We start from the raw sequence: 22,648 nt of genomic DNA, 5'->3' as shown, positions 1-22,648 counted from the left end.
ATCAAAATATAAAAGGTCCTATACCTCTCTTAACAGCATTACAGCAGAGTAAAAATCTCCTGAGGCTTGATTTCAATCTGTGGACTAGATCCTCCCCCGCCACCTGCATATGCGGCTTTTAAAAGAAAGACTGCCCAAACCAACGCCCACTTTGCTAAAAAAAAAAAACCCTGTTTTTCTTTTTTAAACACATGCACTTGCATATTCATAGAATTATTTAGACAGGGGATTATTGTACTTAAATATGTTTTTATATGGCCTTAGGAGTGCACCCAGAACCACCCTTTTTGTCCTCTAAAAATGGGACAGTTAGGAGGTATGAGCAGTAAAGAATGGCCGAGAGCACAAGTCACATGAGTGGGGGCACATGGGAAACTGACAATATGACTAGCCCCATGTCAGATTTCAAAATCAAATATAAAAAAATCTGTTTGCACTTTTAAAAAACGGATTTCAGTGCAGAAGTCTGCTGGAGCAGCTCTTTTAACCATACCTCCCAACATTTTGGAAGTAAAAAGAGGGACAACAATTTTTTTTGTATGTAGAGCAGCAAATTTTTTGACCATGCCCCTTTCTGTGGCCGCACCCCCTAATTACCATGTTAATTTTACAAAATTTGGCAGGTTACGAAAGTCTGAAAATATTTCTCCTTATCTAAACTGTTTTTTTGTGTCTGAAAATTGTTACAAAGTATCTTATTTGCACCTGTTAGCTGTCCTGTGCTCTCTGCTAAAAGCCAATTAAGTGAGAAACTGTTTCTTTTTCTGGCTGTTCAGTGCAGAGAAAATAGGGACTTTCCAGTACAAATGAGGGACTGCAGGTTGAGCTGTCAAAAGAGGGACTGTCCCTCCGAAAAAGGGACAGTTGGGAGGTATGCTTTTAACTAATGCATTTAAAAAAAAAAAATATAAACTATTCCCATGACATTATCCCTTTAAAAATAGATATCAACTGAATTCCTTTTCATAATGGGAAAGAATCGCTTTCTGTTGTTTTATTGTTTGCACAGACATGCCCGTTTCAGTTAATTCCTCTGTGTAATAATGAATTTAGCAGCAATTGTTTCCCCGCACCCCAACTGTAATGATTTCAAGACGTTTGATAACGTTCTAAATGGATGACTACGCCGTAGGACGTAGAGAAAGAACGTGAAATTGTGGTTGTACGCTGTCGACGTCACTATCACCGTCCTGTAAGTATTGGAGAAGCAGTTCAGGAAGCCTTTAGAAGCGGTAACGCCACTTCCGAGATAGCTGGAGAATTGAGGGAGCGAAGAGTATAGAGAGGAGGTAGCATAGAGCGGCTGGGCGGAGTCTTCCCATTGATTTAGTGTATCGGCCTTGGTGACTGCAAGTTGCTTGCGTTCCAAGCCTCGATTTTACGCTCGATTCAAGTCTGGATTATGGCGGGAGACGTGGAAGGAGGAGGCTGTAGAGTTAGTTGGGGAGCTCTGCTCACCTTGCTCTTATTACCGCTGCCGTCATTATGTACATTGGCCTCAGGTAATTTAAATTAAACTGGCAGTCTGTTTTTATTTTTAAGTTTCCCATAGCTGATGGCATATGAGCATGTTATGGGCCTAGTTTACAGCTTTTCTCTGTTTTTACACTGGGGAGCTGAACCCTTCTTTCCTTGACCACAACTGTATCTCCTCTTTACAGGCCAAAAAAAATTTAATTTTCTTCTGGACACACAATGTTTTAAAAAGATATTGGCAATGTTACAAAGTGTAGCATTTATACACCCAAGTAAAATTCCATATGCATGTCTGCTGTTGCATTGTGCACAGAGAATGGCAAATGGCTTACGTGGTGCCGTTATTTATAAAGCCCGCCTTCAAAGAGGAGGTGAGCTGAAACCTAGACATTGGCTTGGCAGTGGACTTGATCTACTTTGCTAAAGCATTTGATACACATCCACGCGCAAGGTTACTGATTATTGACTTGGAACATATTTGTACTTGCACAGAGGACTGCCTGAAGGATAGATTACAAAGACTGGTGGTAAATGGAATATTTTCTAATTTGACAACCAGAACTAAATCTACACGGCATATCACCTTTTATATAACTGCTCCCAAACCTTCCCAATCTGTCACCAGAGGGAGTGGGAAGATGGGACTATGTAAATTGATGGATACCCGTCAATAAGATGAGGAACTTGAACTTGCTGTGGGTGCCACAGAGGACCGAGTTCTGCCCACAACCCACTAAAAAGGAGAGGGTTGTTTTTCCCCCATAGAAACCTATGTGATTCCGGGGCTGCTGCTGCAAATGTCGCCCCTCTCCGTGCTTAAAAATCAGTGTTGAAGGGGGGCAGCATAGCTAGTGCATTGAGTGCAATAGCTGGCATTTAAAGATGGCGGGCGGGGAGAGCAGGAAAAGGGCTCAACCTGCACCTACCCGCCACCCGCGAAGAGGAGTCCGAGGTCCTGCGGCTATCGGGCAAGCCCGCACATCACTAGTTTACATCGTATTAAGTTTCATATTAAAGAATCTTACCAAACTGGAATATATATTTGAGTAAATAGTGCTCCTTTACATCTCTTGCCTTGAGCCTCCATTTTGTGAGGATCTGTGTGCTGCCTCAGAGATCACCTGACCAGAAATACTGCAGCTATAACTGTAACAGGAAGAAGAGTGAAAGCAAAAGACCGCTCTTTGTCAAAAAAATGGCTCTTGGGACCTAACATGTATGGGTTGTTTGTGTGCACCATGGATTTTAGGATCTCAGGGGATGGCCCTTATTTCTTAAAATGGCAAATTTCTATTTAGGATTACCCAATGGCACATACTACTAAGAAAGTATATTAAAATGAAAATGGTTTATTTACATAAAGCACGGTTTTACATATAAGCTGTTTTATGCAATATACTTTTATAGAGACTTGTATTGTTTGGGGTAAAGATGTCCTACAACCTATGAGCAAATCCTTTATATAATTTGTTAGTTTGTATTCTATTTGTAGATGCACCTCCTAATATACATTTTGCCATTGTTCTCTGTCCGCTGCATTGCAACTTATCTGAACCACTGATTCACAGAATATGTAAGTGAGACTGTTGCACTAGAACAGTATGTTTTGATTCTCAGCGTATTAGGATTTAAGGTATTTTGCCAAGAGGTGCATCTTGATAAACAGTGTTTATTGTGGGCCATTTGAATACATTTACCATTATTTTTGATGGAAAGGGCCTGTTGCCAAGTGGAAGCAATGAATTAAGCCTCACCAAATTTGGCTTATGGTTTTACAAAAGCTAGGAATCAGAATTTAATTTTTTTTTAATTCATCCCAAGGAAAGGAACCACATGTGATTAAACTCTATGAAGGTAAAGTGGTCCGGTACAATGAGTCTAAAAATTTCTGCTACCAGAGAACATATGAACCAAAATGGAGTGACGTTTGGACTAAGATACAGGTAATGTTGCAACTAATAAATACAAGGGTGTGTCATTTATGACGGGATATTCTTCAAAAATATTTAATTTCAAGCACTTAGGGAGTTATGTAATAAATGGTACACGGTTTGCCCAGGAGCAGTAACCCATAGCAACCAATTGGCAGGTATAATTTCCTGGTCACCTGTTTAAAAGCAAACCTTTTCTTTTGGCTGTCTCTTTTTTTATGTATTTTTTTACTATTAGTATTTCATTATTTTGTACTATTCCTGTTCAGGGGCATTTACTGAAGGGAATTTTTAGGTTTGTCTAGACAGCATCAGCAATGCAGATGTAACTGATTCCAAATTCCACAAGATGTATGCCTCTAAATACATTTTCTTTTGAAATGTTGGGTACTTCATAATATAAAAATATATTTTTATATGCATGAAATCATAAACTATTTTGAGTCTCACGCCCCATAAAGTTGTGAATAACAAACTTGTGCTGTTTTTGGTGAAATCTGACTTATTTAGATCAAGAACCCACAGCAATGCAAACAAGGATTTTCAACAAACCTAGAGCAAGCATAATGTTAGCCCAAAACGCACAGAAAAGTCATAATTGTAACCCCCACAACCTATCTGTTTCACCAAGTTAAAAAAAAACCAAATACTACTAAAAATTATTGAAAATACATTTCTTTTAAAAATCCACATCTGCGTGTTCACTGGGGTACAAAGAAATGCTTGAGAAAATAAATCACTAGAATCACTGACTGTCAAACAGGGCACTTTGACCACCACTGTTTTTTCACCTTATGATATTGTTTTTTTTATTACTGAATGTTTGATTTTTTTTTTTTTTGTTCTTCGTGTAGATTCGTGTTAACAGCACTAAAATGATAAGAGTGACCCAAGTGGAAAATGAAGAGAAGCTAAAGGAAATGGAAACTTTCAACATGTTTGACCTTTTCTCATCTTTTCTCAAGGAAAAACTAAATGATACATTCATATATGTGGATCTCTACAGCAACAAAACTTGTATTAAAGTGCATGTAATAGACACTGACACTTACTACAGTGTTGCGCTTTCTCGAGGTGAGTTCTACTACAGGCATTAGGCGGACTGCAGTGTCTACTGAACAATAAATTGATAACCGGTTTAAAACTAGAATCCTTCTTTAGAACACTTCATTTGATGTGTAGCAGTGTTATGAAGGATTCATTTTTAAAAATAATTTTTAGGGATGCACAGGATTCAGTTTGGGACTCGGATTCAGATAAATCAGAGTTCCTGGCCAAACCAAATCCGAATTCTAAAAATCACGGGACTTTTCATCACACATGGAAGTTAGACATTTTTTTAATCTTTCCCAGTCCTAATTTACATATACAAATTATCATTTGGTTCTTTTTTGGGACAAATCTTTCATTAAGGATTCAGCTGGAAAAAAAGAGTGGATTTTGTGCATCTCTTTTCATTTTTGCTACAAGACATTTGGACTAAACTTGAATGTATGTCGACTTGGTTAGAAATGATGTGTTATGGTGACCAAGGTATAAGCAAAGTTCACTCTGGAGAGCCAAATTAGATTCAGTGTACTTTATTCAAACACAACATGTTTCGGACAGACATGTCCTTCATCAGGTGCACCTGATGAAGGACATGTCTGTCCGAAACATGTTGTGTTTGAATAAAGTACACTGAATCTAATTTGGCTCTCCAGAGTGAACTTTGCTTATACCTTGGATATTGCGTGGCTTGGACGGTGCCACTGACTCTGTTTGATAGAGCCTTGATGCTTTTGGAGTGAGGGACCACCCGACAAACAATTGAATTATTTGTGTTATGGTGACCATTTGCTGCTTAGAGTGTGGTGGGTTAAGTTAAATAGTTAAATGGAATGATGAAGCTGTGGTTTGCATTTTTCATGCTCTGTAAATGTGTGGATGAAGCTTCTGAAATTGCAGTCAAATTCTATGATGATATATCTACCACCCTCATTGGAATTACTTTCTAAAGTTGCTTATTGTGTGTCCAATGAAAATGAACTGTTTAATTTAGTCCATAAACATAATGTTAAATTCTGAGCTTCTACTATGGATAAAATTAAAATGGCATTTATTTATATTAAATAGCAGCAGTTTAAATCATATGTATATATATATATATATATATATATCTTGCAAGTCTGCTGGATCCAAAGAAAACTCTTTCTTTAATATTAAGGCAATTTATTGAATTGCAGGTTCCCTCCAGCATTGCAATAAAACATAGATCATTAAAATAACTCCTGCCTTCTCTGCACTTCCTGCATACTTTGTGAATTCCCTAAATATATTGGGCCTTTGTGAACTACCAGCCAGCCAAATACAAATGTTTGGGGTCACCCCTCTATTCTATTTATCAAATCTGGGGATTACTCAAATGCACTTAGGGGTAGATTTATCAAAGAGTTAAGTTAGAGATCTAAACAGTCCGCAGAGTGAAATGGTCAAATGGTGAACTTTCACTATCACCCTTTGATAAATACGCCTTTAAAAATCCCATAGAAATGAATGGAGAGAGGCGGTATTTAACTCTGCAGACTGTGGCGATCTCTAACTCCACCCCTATGTTTCTCCCCTCTTCCTCAGAGAGACCTTCCTCCCACCTCTTCCTACCTTAACTAAGCACAAAAAGCATTTTCTCTGTTTAGCAAATCCTTCCCTGGAAGGGGAAGCCTTAAAAAAGGATTTGGAAGTTTATAGGCAACTGGAATATCATTCTTCCCATGTTGCATCTTCTGAAAACAAGTCTGCTTTTCTTGTATGTTTTGCAGGATTTGATCCCAGACTGTGCTTTCTGTTCTTATGTGGCCTTTTGCTATTCTTTTATGGTGACGCACTGAGCAGGTGAGCTTGGAATGTTTTGTGGATCCTGATGAAAACAAATGGTATTATCTGCTGGGGCAAAATACATTATCATTCATCATATCTCTGCCATGTTATTGTTATGCAGTACTTTTACTTTGTAGGGAAAATATTTTTTTATATTAGCCTGGCCACCTGAAGGCATAACAAAATAGAAATATTTATTCACTGGGTTCTCACTTCCAAAATGATGTCCCTTTTGTCTTGCCAAAGGAAGCTGAACATTGAAGACATTCCTCATTCATTTCAGCATAGTGTACTTTTTCAAATTACACATGCTTGACTGCTCTTGCTCAGGAAGCTGGACAAAGCCCTCTCTCCAATTCTGGTGGAGATCTTGAAAATAGTGCCCTCCTTGGTTGGTACCAGTGAATGCATTATTTTCCATATCCATCTACAGATTTCTCTCTATTCCTCTTCAGCAGAGGATGCACTCAAGCCAACCACCACATACTGTACTTGCTATGCATGGAGTATTGGTGCATCTCAAACAAAATGAGATTATAATCAACTTCCAAGATTGCATTACTTTAAAATTGTAATTGATTTTAAGGTTATCTGTAAAAATGTAATTGCTAATGACTGCAAATAAAGAATAATAAATGCATCAATCTATGTACATACGTTTAGACATATACGTCTAGAAATAAGGAATGTTAAACAGCAGGTAAAGGTTAAATAGCTTGAATTATAAAGTTACAATAATGCACAGAAATTGCAACTGTGTGCAGTTTTTTTTAGTGTGGGTTTTGCTTACAGCTGTTTGCAATTCTGTGTGCGAATATTATTTCTGAGTTCCCTATATCTGACATATTTTAACTTTATAAATAATAATAAATCAGGAAGTTGTTCTCACAGTAACTGAAATTGCCCCTAAACAATGTGCCATACAGCTCCAAAACATTTAAAAGAATTACAGAAAATGTCCTACATTATGTTGTAATAGTTTATTTATGTTTCTTCACAGAAGCCAACTCTTCTTCTACAGCACAGGTATCACAATAGGAATGTTGGCTTCAATGCTGATACTTGTGTTCATGCTCTCCAAACTGATGCCAAAGGTAACCTTTACAGAAATTTATATAAACTTGACTTTATTGATGTGAAAGTGGTGCTGTATGCTGCACAAATGTTCCTGGCGATGTTAGAATACAATCTAATATATTGTATGAGAAAAACAATGGTTGATTATCTCGCTGTGCTGCTCATCATTTTCTAGTAAAAACAAATCTTTATTTTCTGGGTTCCAGTGGCAATTCCATCACATTGAGAATGGCACTTGTAAGCTTTACTTCCTTTTCCTATTGGGGTTTCGTACTTCCTTTTCCTATTAGGTTCAGGTTGCACAGGCTGTGAGTCAACAGGTTTGGTTGCAGAATTGTCTCCCTTCGTGTGTTCCACTGCCTTCTTAGGGTAGAACTCCATGGGCGATTTCGGCGAGATCCGACACGCAGGGCAGGCGTCAAGTCGGATGAGACGGAAATAAGGTAAGAGATGGAAATATCAGGTAAAGTCACATCGTTATCGGACACAATGCGACTGTCTGAGGCAGACGCCGCATCTGCATCACAGTCGTGTCGGACGAATGCGCGACACCATTTGACGTTCGTCTTGATTACCTTATTTCCATCACATCCGACTTGACGCCTGCGTTTTTGTGCATCGCGTCGGATCTCGCCGAAATCGCCCGTGGAGTTTTACCCTTATGACACCGTTTAAGATTGTATGATGATGCCACTTTATCATTCCTATATCTATAGGAAAATTATATTGATGCATGATTATATTGTAACCGTGCACTGAAATAATAATAAAATGTTCACTCTTTTCAGAAAAGTCCATTTGTTGCATTACTGCTTGGAGGATGGTCTGTTTCCATTTACATAATCCAACTGGTCTTCAAAAATTTACAGGCTATCTGCAGTGAATACTGGCAGTATCTTTTGGGTAAGTAAGAATAGAGTTAATTGTAGGATAATGGGTAGTTAGTTACTTTTGGACAGGCTTTGAAACATTATGGTAAATTCATTGTGGCATGCAGTACTATTGTGGCATACCATTAACTATTGGCACACATTCAAAAACAGCCTATTCTTATATAATATAATGATTAAATATATAATGATTAAAAAAAGTTAAAGGAAAAGGTTTATTCACTGTGGGGGTGTCAAAGTAAGGCACTCCCTAGTAATAATAACCTGATAACCCAGACTAGTGGAAAGCACTGCACTGGGCCTAGGTACCTCTGAATGAGAAGCATGGATCGATCTTCCTGATTCTTCTTCCTTGCACTGGGTACGCATGTGCAGTAGAGTGAAAAGCCTAACTTAAAGCAAAAGAACTTTCACTACTGTGTATTCATTGGCTTGGCGCCATTGAAGAATAAACAATCAGAAGAATATGTTTGTTCCATGGTGCTGGCTGAGAAGTACCCTGGGCCAGTGCGTTGTTTTTTTTTTTTTCCCAACCGGAACAACAGCCCTGCTGTCGGGTACGTGTGACAACCCTAGTGATTTCTCTTTTATGGGTGAGTCATTTGACACAGACCTTTATAATCATGTAGTTTGCCAATTTAAATTGTGATCATATGTTTATATTCTTTTTCAGGTTATCTTGGTATTGTTGGATTTGTCAGTTTTGCTTTTTGTTATAAATATGGGCCCTTGGAGAATGACCGCAGCATCAACATTTTGACCTGGACACTACAGTTGATTGGTCTGCTGCTAATGTACATCAGTGTGCAAATACAGCACATAGCTGTGACCATGGTAGTCATTGCATTTTGTACCAAACAGATAGAATATCCAGTACAATGGATTTACATACTATACAGGTGAGCTGCTCAAAATTGCTGCTTGGTGTTTTAGTTCACTAAAGTACATGATTAAACAAACCCTACTTCCTCTATTGGCAGAATAATATGGCACAAGGGTCACTTTGGGAACATCTGCAGCTTTTTCTCGGCAAGTGCTTCAGATGTTGTATTTGCCCGACTAGTACTCTGGGGTGTATATTAAAACTTTATTCAAGGGGAAGTAAAGTCTAAAATAGAATAGGGCTAGAAATGCTGTATTTTGTATACTAAACATAAACATGAACTTACTGCACCACAAGCCCAATCAAACAAATGATTTATGCTTTCAAATATGGCCCAGGGGGTCACCATCTTGTAACTTTGTTAAACATCTTTGCAAGACCAAGACTGTGCACATGCTCAGTGTGGTCTGGGCTGCTTGGGGATCGTCAAAATGATCAAAACAGCACAAGTCAAATAATATATCTGCCAGAAGCTGATACAGCAAGACTGATTAATAATCAGAATATACAGACTGCACTGGTTCCTGTGTTGTTGTGTAATCGAATGTGGATTTTATAGTTTTTGTATTGTTGAATACAAACTTTTTCCAACTCTGCTGCAGCAAAATAATCCTCCAAATAGAATCCCAGTTTATCTGTTTAAATCTGGCTCCATGATCCTGCAGCTGGAGTTGGAAACGGTAAAGGGGATGTAAAAGCAAAAATAAAATCCAAAACAAATCTCTACACAGTCGACGACTGCTCTACAGTATCTGACCAGTACAACCTAAACACGTTTCATCAAACTACATATATAGATTTTTGAAAAAAAAAACAAGTTTTAAAAAAATCCCTTACTTTGCCAAATGGGTTCTTTCACTGAGGGAGTCCATACAGAGACTACAATATGCAGATTTCAGGAGCATGCTCAGATTGTGGCACTGCCTTGAGTATTCTACCCAGAATGCCTTGTTTTAGTAAACTCCTCCACTAGAAGTATCACAAGATTTTCTTTTCTTGTTCCCTGCTGGTGATGTTATTATGCAAATTAAGGGCACACCCTAACTCCAGAAGGTGGCAGCACTACTGAACAGCAGCTAACACAGAGGTTTGGCTGATTTAAAAATAGCTTAGAAGGGTTGATAAGCAACCAAGGAATTTCAACTGAGCATGTGCGAGATTTCAGAGCTACAGTTGGCTGGGAAAATATAGGTAGGAGGAGCAAGTGAACCTGCATGTTTTAGACCTAACCAAATACTCTAATGATTAAATGAGTGGTTGGCAACATCCACTGTATTAAATATCAGGGTGCTGGGAATTTTTTCCAGCAAGCCAATTGTTTGGTTATTCCTTCTATGCAGAATCATGGTTCCACTGTAAACACTGGGAGACACATTTATTACAGTTCAAATTCATGTTAAGTGAGTTTTATTTTTAACTCTACTAAATTCGAATATACTCAAAATTCAATTGGGGGGTTATTTAATAACAAAATCTGAATATCTTAAACTTGCACAAATTTTACCAACTCAAATTCAAATCTAATCAGACTAAACTCGATTCGAGTTTTTTCTCCAAAAGAAGCTTGACTGTCAGGAAGGCTACTAATGTCCAAATTAGTCCCTGGACCTCTCCCGTAGACAAATACACGAAAGCGGCAGGTTTTAGATGGCAGTTAGTAGAATTTGAATTTTTTGAATTTTTAAAGGGCCAGAGTGTGATAAATCTCAAAATTAAAACTAATCGCGTTTGGATAATTGACAATTCAAATATGAGTTTTGACTTTAAAAAAAAAAAAAATTTGAAAATTAAATTTTTTAATTCGATCCTTAATAAATCTGCCCCTTAATGTACAGATTTTTAATACATCAACATTTATCTGCAGGGTTCTATACAATGTTTCAGGGGAAAAGAGAATGTTCCACTTAAAACTTTGTATAGGAGCCTGCAAATAAATGTCTTAAAAATCTGTGTGAGCAGTGAGTTTTATGAGTCTGTGCATATAGACTAACCAAATATTATCTTGTGTGGTAGAATAGCTGCATTTCAAGACAGGAAATACACCGTATTCTAGTGTAATTTCACTTTTTTTTTAATTACCTCTCTATTATATTTACTTTTAATACCCACAATGACCATTATATATCACCATTTATAGAAAAATAAAACGTAAGAGAGCTAAGCCAAGTCCTCCCCGCCTGCTAACAGAAGAGGAATACCGAAAACAAGGAGAAATTGAAACCAGAAAAGCTTTGGAGGAGTTACGAGGATATTGCAGTAGTCCAGATTTTGCAACATGGAAAATGATTTCTCGCATCCAGTCACCCAAGAGGTAACCTTGGCTTCAAAAATACATTACATACTTGTTTTAAGGAAGTCATTTATGTTAACTAGTATTTGAAAATAATTTACATTTCATGGTCAATGCTTTTTTTTTTTTTTTTTTATAAACAGTCCAACCTGGTGCAAGCAGATAACAAAAAAAAAAAAACCTATGCTTTTAGCCATACTTCCAAAAAAAACATACTGCCAACTCTTGAATTAAAAGCCAAAAAAATTGTATTCAACAATTTCGCTCTAAACTTCCCTTCAGTAAAATTTAAACACCAAAGGCGCACCAACCAGTCATTCTTATAGATGTGTTGTGTGTGTATATTTAAAGAAAATGCTACCAGTATATACATTTGCTTTACATTGTGAATGAAAGAACCTAGTGTTATTTAAGTGCCCTTTATGACTTTCAACCCTCCATATAGAGACAGAACTGCTAACATGCATTTAGATCCACTGAAAGTCAGAAACTGAATCAAGGCAGTACATAATTAATAGACCTCTTGGATCATTGACACATTTGGCCTTCAGAAACTGTTGAGCTGAACCCTGCCTTGAAGTATAAAACTATCTGAAACTATGCTAATATTTCAGAAACCACTTGAAATCGAAAATTTATGCAAATTACAAGCCTTAAGAGGATTTTTTTGTTGTTGCTTATGATCCCCTTTAAAGGGCACCAATCATAACTAAAATCATTTACTAAGTAAAGACACTATGTGAAAGTTCAAGAAATCCAATTTTTCTGTCGTCTTAGGGGGACAGAGGGATGATGGGGTTAAGCACCACCCTCCAGGAGGCAGGACACGTGATAATTAATTAAGAGGCGTGCCCTGTTAGGCTTAACCCCGCACACTTTGCTCTACCAATCCAGTGTCCTGCTACCAGGTCGTTGGACAGCGCTCTCTATCTAAGATTGTAGAGGATTCTTCGGTCAGCTATGTCTGACACCCAAGGTGATACTAGGAGCAGGGTTATCGGTCTCCTCCACAGTTAACCCCCATCATGGAGTAGCCCACCGGGGTCAAATTCTAGCCTGGAAGGCTATACCGACCACCCAGACGGTTCCTGCACCTCACTAGAACGCAGAGGGTCTGGCCGGTGGAAGCCCCCTTATAAGTATCGGCATGGGGCTCTAGCAGTGTTGCTGCAGAATTCCCCGCCCCCTTGGTGTCACCCCCTGGTTGCGCATTAATTGAGCCGTTGGTCTGAGGTCCGACATTGCCGCCCTCTCGCTCGCCCTCCCTCCACAGTAGGAAAGGGCTTAGCACAGCAGCTTCCAGAAAACTCCTTGTTCTTACTGGCCCTTACCCTCCTGGACAGCTGCCTTCAGGTTCCTCTCCAGCCAGTTGGTAGCTATATGTAGTATACAAACAGAGTGCGCCGAAAAGGACAATCTTGGGAGAGTAGAGTGGTGATCCTATTGCATCTATTAGGCAGCCATTCCACTCCAGTCACGTGGTATTCCAGAAAACAAAGCGAAAAGGCACATAGACTGCCATAGACATGGGATCCATAAGCAAAAATAGTAAAAAATATATAAATTTTATTCAAAAATAGGTTGCAGGCAGGATGAGAGCATGGCCATGCTCTCATCCTGCCTGCAACCTATTTTTGTGTGCACTATGTTTTTAATGCAACATCCTTGAATAAAATTTATTTTTGCTTATGGATCCCATGTCTATGGCAGTCTATGTGCCTTTTCGCTTTGTTTTCTAGCCATATGTAGTGTGTGCCTTAGAATCGGCAGGGAGAGAGGCTGGAGGTGAGCTCTGCCTTCAGGAAGGGCGGGCAGCAGGCGCCATCTTGCGCAATCGCATGAAGCTGGAACGCAAAAGCAGATCTGCACATCGTTCACACTTCGATTAGTGATAAAAGCCGCATACCATAGAAGGCAAATAAGACCCATAACAAACCGCAGCGGACAAGACTGCCTCTTGACGGGGCATCCCCTCTGGAATTGCGGGTGGAAATTCACTCTTCTGATAAATGGGTCAACAAAATCGTGTCAGAAGACTGCCATCTAGACTTCACATCTCTATCCTGGAACATTTTTTCATGTCCAGCACACCCCGACAAGGTACAAGCCCTTGTAGACTGTATCACCAAGATGGAACAATTGTACAGGTACCACAGCTGGAGGCATTCTTGGGGTTTACCCCAGTATCTCCTTCAGACCAGTACTAGACCTCAAACAATGGAACAAGTTCATTCGGTTCAAAATGGAAACCCTTGTTAGGTAATTCAAGGAATGGAACAGGGACAGATCTTGGTGTCGCTAGACATTTAGGATGCATATCTACATGTTCCAATATGGCCACCTCACCACAGGTACATCCAATTCGCCTTGTGAATCAACACTATCAATTGTAGCATTACTGTTGGGCCTTCATCTGCACATCTTGTGTCATCAGAATGATGGTGGTAACAACAGGGACCTTACGACTAAGTAATTTCAGTCACCCCCTACCTAGAAGATCTTCTACTCAAGGCTAGGTTGGATGACAAGGTCAGGAAGGATCTGGACCAACAATTTTGATGTTTCAGAAACTCTGGTGGCCCATCGATGGTAAAGATCCAATCTACAATCCAACCCCAGATATTCTAGGGCTAGAACCAACACAAGTACACAGTTGGTACATCTTCCACGAGACCAACAAGACAAGATCAGAGGTCTGCTATCCAATCAGAGGCCAACACTTCACTCAGCAATGAAAGTGCTGGGACTAATGGTGTCTGTCCTAGAAGCGATTCCATTCACACAGATAACGCTTACGCCTTTTCAGGCGAATATACGATCATATAGAAAGGGGGACCTCTATCTACCTGTCTCATTCACAAGGGACACTCTCCGATGGGGTTTACGCCGAACAATCGGGCCACAGGGCAGTCCTGAGAGACTCCGAATTCGAACGGTATATTCACAGATGCCAGCTGGCAAGTCTGGGGAGTAACATGGAACAACCTATCCGCACAAGGTCGGTGGTCTCCGGAGGGGTCCAAACTATCGATCAACATCTTGGAATTACGAGCCGTAACTAGCATTAAACCAATGGGAACATCTGTTGCAAGCAAAGCCAGAATGTCTCCATTACGACAATGTGACCACAGTAGCTTACATTCACCGACAATTGGGAACACGAAGCAGAGTAGCGTTAGCAGAGTTGGGCAGAGGACAGCTCAGTAGGAGTGTCCGACACAAATGCAGACTTCCTCAGCCGAAATCAACTGTGACAGGGCGAATGGGATTTTCACCCAGAGGCATTCAGGGAACTAATGAATTCTGGGAACAGTCACAGATAGCTCGGATGGCATCCAGAGTCAACAGAAGTGTTATAAGAGTCTTCGCTCACCATTGGGACACAGTGGCAATGGGAATTGATGCCATGGCACAGTGCTGGGGATTCGATCTAGCCTACATCCCCTTCCCATGCTTCCTCTGGTCCTTAAGAAAAAATAGACAGTTGGTCCATACTGGAGTCGGAGGACGAGAGTTTTTTTTGGGTCTGCAAGACATGTCGATAGCACAACCAATCCATCTGTTTTAATTGGGGTTCTATGAGTCTCTCGGAAGTAATTCAAACACACCGGCTATGTTTAAGCAAAGGTTTATTACATACATAGTATGAAGAAGATATACATTACCGAATGAGTAAAAGAGCGAAGCAGACAATCTACAACCAAGACTGGGAGATCCCGGGAACAGTCAGCAGATTGAATCCCTCAAACGGTGCACGGAAGGTCCTGTGGTGGCACACGTTAACCCCACAAGTGAGATCTCAACTGACCGAATGTAGACCCCCAGGTTATATAGGTTTAGCAAACAATGAGCTCATATAGTAATTTTAGTAAGAAGATACAATGATTTCGTTAATAGCAGATCTTGCTTCGCATGCGCTCATCAGGATCTGGCCAGACTCCCAACAAGCACATCTGAAGCAGAGATCTTATCTTAGCTAACTGGTAGCTGAATAGCATATTGTGCCCCTAGCTACAATAAAGGAAAGTCTGATAAGGGCTGCAGAAATCATAAAACATAATACATATGAGAATAATAAACAAGTATTAGGTCATCGAGTTGATTACTTCCCATGATTTCTCTTGCACAACGCTTCATTATACAGGATTATGGATTATAAGGCTGCCTTGTATACTATCATACAAAGCTTTGTTATACACAATTATAAGTCATAAAGCTGTCTTTTTACACTATATTGGGCTCAACATACGACGTTGGGTTCAACAGTAGAACAGTTCTTTGTGTTATAATTTATACAGTTCTTTATAAAAGTATTGCGACGAGCTATTGGGTTTAATCAGAGTATTACCATGAGCCATTATTGAAAAAACTCCTATTAATACACCATCTCAGATGCAGACCAGATCTTCATCTTCAAGGTCAGATAGTGCATCCCAACTCCAATCTATTCGCTTGACAGGATGGCTGTCCATTTGGCGGAGACAAGGGCTAATGGAAGAGGTTGTAGCAATATGTTCTAGACACGCAAATCAACATGGAGATCCTATTACAGTGCGTGTCACTCATACATTGACTGGTGTAAGGAGGCTGATCTGTCTACACTTAGGTCTAAAACTCAGAACCCTGAAAGTACAGGTTTCAGCATTATCTACTCTTCTCTGGCATCGACTAGCGACGGAGGACTCCATACTTACATTTCTGCAAGGAGTAGCGCACATAGTTCCGCCTATTTCATCCACCGGTCACTGGTTGGGATTCTTTATTTAATACTCAAGGCTCTACTGGACCCACCATTAAGCCACTGAACTCAATCAGACACTTGGCTCACCTGCAAGGTGGTGTTCCTGAGGGAAATCTCATCGACCAGCAGAGTGCCTGAACTGAGAGCACTATCCTGTGATCCAGCATGCTAGTCTTTCACAAGGATAAGGCAGTACTATTTACCAAAGGTAGTTTCCTCTTTGGTGGTACCTGGATCGGTCGAAGTCTTCCGCCGTTTGCAATGTTTTAACAGCGGTACCTCTTAGAGGTCAGGCAGCTTTCAAGATTTCCATCTCTAGGTGGATCAGAGAAACCATCTAACAAGTCTTATTGAGAAAAGTAAAGTCACCAACCAAGGGTATCTGGGCCCACTCCGTTTTACACCATTGTGTCTAATTAAGCTTGTTCCCACCCTGTTGGCCTGGGACCGTTTTAAGTCCCCATCGTCCCTCTGTCCCCCTAAGACGACAGAGAAAACAGGATTTTTAATACTCACCGTTAAATCTGTTTCTCTGTAGTCAAAAGGGAGACACCGGGCTTCCCGCCCTATTCAGACGAGCTTAACCAAAATGTTTTATATATTATGTTCCTACTGTTCTGGTTACAAGGTCTTTGGGACAAACTGAATTGGTAGAGCACAGTGTGCGGGGATAAGCATAACAGGGCACGCCCCTTAATTAATTAAGTGTCCTGCCTCCTGGAGGGTGGAGCTTAACCCCATCGCCCCTGTGTCCCTCTTTCGACTACAGAGAAGTGGATTTAACGGTGAGTATTAAAAATCCTGTTTTTTAAAACAGAATTGTTTGTATAATGTAAATCATCAGTTTACTTATACCTTCTGCAAGATCTCCCATATCTCCACTGCAGTTCTAGCTGAGCCAGGCATCTTGGGTTTCACTGGCTCCTCCTACCTCCTCCTGTATCTTCACAGCCAAAACAGAAATCTCGCACATGCTCAGTTGAAATTCCTTGGTTGCTTAGCAACCCTTCTAAGCTATTTTCAAATCAGCCAAACCTCTGTGTTAGCTGCTGTTCAGTAGTGCTGCCACCTTCTGGAAGTTAATAACATCACCAGCAGGGGACAAGATAGGGAAATCTCATGATATTCTAGTGGATGAGTTTACTAAAATAAGGCATTCTGGGTAGAATACTCAAGCCAATGCTACCATCTAAGCATGCTCCTGAAATTTGCTTGTTATGGTCACTGTATGGACTTTCCACACCCCATTAACTTTTCTATCCACTGTATCCTTGGATGAAGTACAATTAACCTATCTATGCCTTGCTCATATAGACAAGTAACATCCAACAGAGAGGATTCTCTTGGCCATTGAGGCTGTTTTTGAAGTATAAAAGACCATTTAACAGATTAGCCACAATGGTGCAAGCGCAAACACTATATTTATTCTGTAAAATGCTTTATCATACCTGAGTAAACGGCTCTAGACGTTTTCTCTGTTTGTTTAGGATAGCAGCGGCCGTATTAGCTTGGTGTGTCATCACTTCCTGCCTCAGTCTGATACAGAAGCCCATGTGTACACAATAGAAGGAAAGAAATGTGGTGTTTCTTTTGACAGAGGACTCAGATCAGCGTTACTTTGAGGGTTTACTGGTATATTTATATAGACCTTCCTGATAAAGCTTACTTAGTTTTAACCTTTCCTTCTCCTTTAATGATGTATTTCTGTAGAAACTAACTATATTTACTGTTTTTCTTTTCTCCATTTGTGATCACTTTAAGATTTGCTGATTTTGTTGAAGGGTCATCTCACCTGACACCCAATGAAGTATCTGTTCATGAGCACGAGTACGGTTTAGGGGGTTCTTTCTTGGAAGATGAATTGTTTGGAGAGGACAGTGACATTGAGGTAGAAATGGATATTGAACAGCCACTTTATCTAGTTCCAAGATCTTGCTTTTAGGATATGAAGATTTTTTTAATTCTTCACCTGTGAAAACAAGGGATAAAGCCATGCTGCTAAGGCCTGTGATCCTAATACAGCACGTGTTCCTCATAAATCACTGATCATTTGGCTTGACAATCCGTTAATCTGGTTTCTAAGAGCCATTAATGTGATCAGTGTTTAAAGGACACTTGAGTGGTAAAACTATCTTTTGAATGCCCGTCGAAAGCTACATAAAAAGATAAAAATTCACAATCGGTCACAAAATAAATGAGAACATACACAATGTAAGGTTATCTGCCCTTTAGATGGAAACAATTCCCTCGCAGTTTCTGTGCCGCCCTTTACCGCTTGTAGGTGCCTCCATCATTGATTTTTGTTTTTTAAACCAAAGATATTTCTGATGTACAACTATTTCAGAACTAGATAAAGAAGGACATCTCCATCTCAACTCCTCACCCTAAGTGAAGTATATATGCAAAATGGGTAAAGAAGATCTGGGTTGTGTTAAAGAACATGGTGCTGTCCCACCAGCCACATACAGCAGCCCTATGCAACTCCCCTGTATTTGCCCTCAAGATCTGGCTGTGACCTTCCAATCAGCAATACCATCCACATGCCTGAATCAACATTCATACAAAGCCACCAGAAGCATGTGACTTTACTGTGATTTATCATTAGAGAAGGATTTCAGCTGCACAGTGTAACTGGCCTCATGTCTCCTTACAAACTGTTTGCCAGTCGTTTGGGGTTCAGGTCCCTTTTTTCCACATAATTTGTTGGTTTATTTTTTATTTTTTTTATATAAAAAAAAAGGTACCTATGTATAAAAAAAATCTTTATTTTTAAGTACCAATAAAACGAGGAACAAATAAAAAAAACAAAAGCGCTTTTATCTCCTGTTTTGTCATAATACTTTCAATGTAAATTAAAATGAATATTTAATCCTCTGAATCACGCATATATGCATTTGTATATATCAAAATGAGCAGGAGCCTTCATACTTGAATTTTTTATCAAGGTATTCATTTGAGTTAAATGTCTCAAAAGAAGACAGGACATATTAAAATGAATATTTAATTATCTGAAATATACACATATGGGATCCGTTATCTGCAAACCAGATATCCAGAAAGCTCTAAATTCTGGAAAGGTCGTCTCCCATAGACTCCATTATAATCAAATAATCCAAATTCATAAAAATCATTTCTATTTTCTCTGTAATAATAAAACAGTAGCTTGTACTTGATCCAAATAATTAATCCTTATTGGATGCAACACCAGCCTATTGGGTTTTAATGTTTACAATATTTTCTAGTAGTTTTAAGGTGTGAAGATCCACATTATGGAATCTTCTGGTTTCTTCTTTCTTCAAATTTCCCAGGGGCATTTAACTCATCTCAACTCAAAATTAATACCTTGATAAAATTCAAGTATGAAGGTGCCTGCTCCTTTAAAACAAGTAGCCGTTCCTATACTTATTTTAAACCAATCCAATGCCAAACTGTGCAGGCAACTGGGACTCCAAATATGTGTAGACAATGTATATTTTTGGTTTCCTGTTCAAAAATCTGAACATGTATTAATATAAATCTAGTGCTTGAACTGATTATTTATAAGTGTGTTCCTTTTGATTATAAGGGGGTAGAGCTTTCTAGGTCTTCTGTGCTTCACATACCAAGCAGAAAACAAGAGGAGTCTTAGGTTATAGGACTTTTGTAAAATGCATCTATTACTGTATAGGTATGTTGGTATTTAAAATACAGGTATGGGACCTATTATCCAGAATGCTCAGGACCCAGGGTTCCGGATAAGGAGTCCTTCCGTAATTTAGACCGCCATACTTTAACTACTAAAAAATCATTTAAACAAACCCAATAGGATTGTTTTGCCTCTTATAAGGATTAATTATATCTTGGTAGAAATCAAGTCCAAAGTACAGTTATTTCTGTGTAATAATAAAACAGTACCTTGCATTTGATCCAAACTAACATATAATTCAGGGATCCCCAACCTTTTGAACCCGTGAGCAACATTCAGAAGTAAAAGGAGTTTGAGAGCAACACTAGCATGAAAAATGTTCTTGGGGTGCCAAATAAGTGCTGTGATTGGCCATTTGGTAGCTGGATTGTCAACCTACATTGAGGCTCTGTTTGGCAGTGCACCTGGTTTTTATGCAACTAAAACTTGCCTCCAAGCCTGGAATTCAAAAAAAAATCATCTGCTTTGAAGCCACTGGGAGCAACATCCAATGGGTTGGAGAGCAACATGTTACTCACAAGCTACTGGTTGGGGATCACTGATTATTATAATTAATCCTTATTGGAAGCAGAACCAGCCTATTGGGTTTATTTAATGTTTACATGATTTTCTAGTAGACTTAAGGTGTGATGATCCAAATTACTCAAAGATCCGTTATCTAAAAACCCCAGGTCCCGAGCTTTCTGTATAATCGGTCACATACCTGTATAGAAAAAGGAAATCTTTCTGGATAGTTGGGGAGCTTTCTGGATAACTGATCCTATACATGTACCCTCTTGCAACACTCCATACCTTGTGCTAAAATGTCACATCCCTGGCATATGTGTAGCACATAACCTCTATAGTCATAGCAGTAAACTCTTGTTGCTGTCCATAATCTGCACACTTTTCCTCTTGTAATCACAGTTTCCCATAATATTTTACTGATAGTAGAGGAGCAGCTATAACAGTCCATTAGCTATTGTTGTTGACACTGAGGCTTGTTTAAAATGCTGGACAAATTTGCGCCTGGGTAGCCTCCCATGGGAACAAATCCAGTTTTTTAGTTCATTGTTCCAATAACAGCTGGATCAAAAATGCTGATTGGTTGATATCTCTGCCCAGGTGCAAATTTGTCGAGCAGTCATAAACAAGCCTCCGTGTCATAGGGAAGAACTTTATTAAACTGCTCAAAGCAGTTACCCTATATACCAGAGTATAAGCCGAGTTTTTCAGCATCCAAAATGTGCTGAAAAAGTCTACCTCGGCTTATACTCGGGTGGGCTACAGCTGAGATTGCAGTCACTTTTAATCATTCCTATACCAACAGTACACTTGGGGAGAGACTGCAATATCCCACAATGCCCTCTGTTGGTTATATGAAAGAATAACAGTGCGCCCTCTGTTGATTATATGAAAGAATAACAGTAACTGCAATATCACACAGCGCCATCTGTTGGTTGTATGAAAGAATAACAGTGCGCCTTCTGTTGGTTATATGAAAGATTAACAGTGACTGCAATATCACACAGCGCCATCTGTTGGTTGTATGAAAGAATAACAGTGCGCCCTCTGTTGGTTATATTAAAGAATAACAGTGACTGCAATATCACACAGCACCCTCTGTTGGTTATATGAAAGAATAACAGTGCGCCCTCTGTTGGTTATATGAAAGAATAACAGTGACTGCAATATCACACAGCGCCATCTGTTGGTTGTATGAAAGAATAACAGTGCGCCCTCTGTTGGTTATATTAAAGAATAACAGTGACTGCAATATCACACAGCACCCTCTGTTGGTTATATGAAAGAATAACAGTGCGCCCTCTGTTGGTTATATGAAAGAATAACAGTGACTGCAATATCACACAGCACCCTCTGTTGGTTATATGAAAGAATAACAGTGACTGCAATATCACACAGCTCCATCTGTTGGTTATATGGAAGAATAACAGTGACTGCAATATCACACAGCGCCATCTGTTGGTTGTATGAAAGAATAACAGTGACTGCAATATCACACAGCGCCCTCTGTTGGTTATACGAAAGATTAACAGTGATGGCAATATCACACAGCACCCTCTGCACATGGTAGTGGGACAGTGGGACAATGCACACAGTAATCCGTTTGGCAATTCTCTGTCACCATCAACTTTGCAAAGAAGTCCGGTTGATCGCTGGGTGGGTCGCTTTGGCAGAATGTGCGCTGCTGGGAGACAAGGCTGTAGTTGTGTCTAGGCTTATACTAGAGTCAATAAGTTTTCCCAGTTTTCGTAGGTAAAATTAGGTACCTCGGCTTATACTCGGTCGGCTTATACTCGAGTATATACGGTAAATTATAATATATGGGAATCTACTTTTACGTTATTAAAGGGGATGTTTACCTTTTTCAAAGTCCTACCGGAGTGGTGGAACTTTTCAGCAGAATAACTTACAATCAATGTTTATGTAAAACCAGATTGATCTACAGAGGAAGAAAGATAGATCACACATGAGCAGTAGCACATAACACCCATCTAGATCCACTTTATTTAAGGCGGTTATTAAAATTCTTTTCAAAATCTTTTTCTACATTAAGGGGGTTATTTATCAAGGTCCGAATTTATCTCAGTATTTCTAATATCAAACTTCGAGCAACTCTGAATTCCCGAATGGACCTTATTTATGAAGAAAAATGCCAAACAAAATAGAATCGGGGAAAACTTCTGAGCTTTCCCTGAAAACTCTGAATTGTTCAAAGTTTTCTGCAAGAACTACGAGTTTTCAAAGTTTTTTTGCTCCTAATCCCCGAAATCATCAGATATCGGTATGGACATCCGCGCAGACACTGGGACCTTTCC

General features: G+C 39.4%; 1 protein-coding gene across 2 annotated transcripts; it reads left to right on the top strand.

Moving 5' to 3' along the window:
* Nucleotides 1-1,190: 1,190 nt before the first annotated feature.
* On the top strand, nucleotides 1,191-19,022 carry nemp1.S (nuclear envelope integral membrane protein 1 S homeolog). Of its 2 annotated transcripts, XM_041583251.1 has the most exons (10): nucleotides 1,191-1,502; nucleotides 3,298-3,419; nucleotides 4,262-4,481; nucleotides 6,206-6,278; nucleotides 7,264-7,357; nucleotides 8,129-8,243; nucleotides 8,904-9,129; nucleotides 11,251-11,424; nucleotides 17,906-18,032; nucleotides 18,489-19,022. In XM_041583251.1, the coding sequence occupies exons 1-10, from the start codon at nucleotides 1,403-1,405 to the stop codon at nucleotides 18,492-18,494; spliced, it is 1,257 nt and encodes a 418-aa protein (XP_041439185.1). In that variant the 5' UTR covers nucleotides 1,191-1,402; the 3' UTR covers nucleotides 18,495-19,022.
* The last annotated feature ends 3,626 nt before the right edge of the window (nucleotides 19,023-22,648 follow it).

The sequence above is a fragment of the Xenopus laevis genome, chromosome 2S, assembly GCF_017654675.1.
Source record: "Xenopus laevis strain J_2021 chromosome 2S, Xenopus_laevis_v10.1, whole genome shotgun sequence".
NCBI classification, from domain to species: domain Eukaryota; kingdom Metazoa; phylum Chordata; class Amphibia; order Anura; family Pipidae; genus Xenopus; species Xenopus laevis.
The sequence above is the reverse complement of the archived record's forward strand: the minus strand, read 5'-3'. Positions and strand labels throughout refer to the sequence as shown.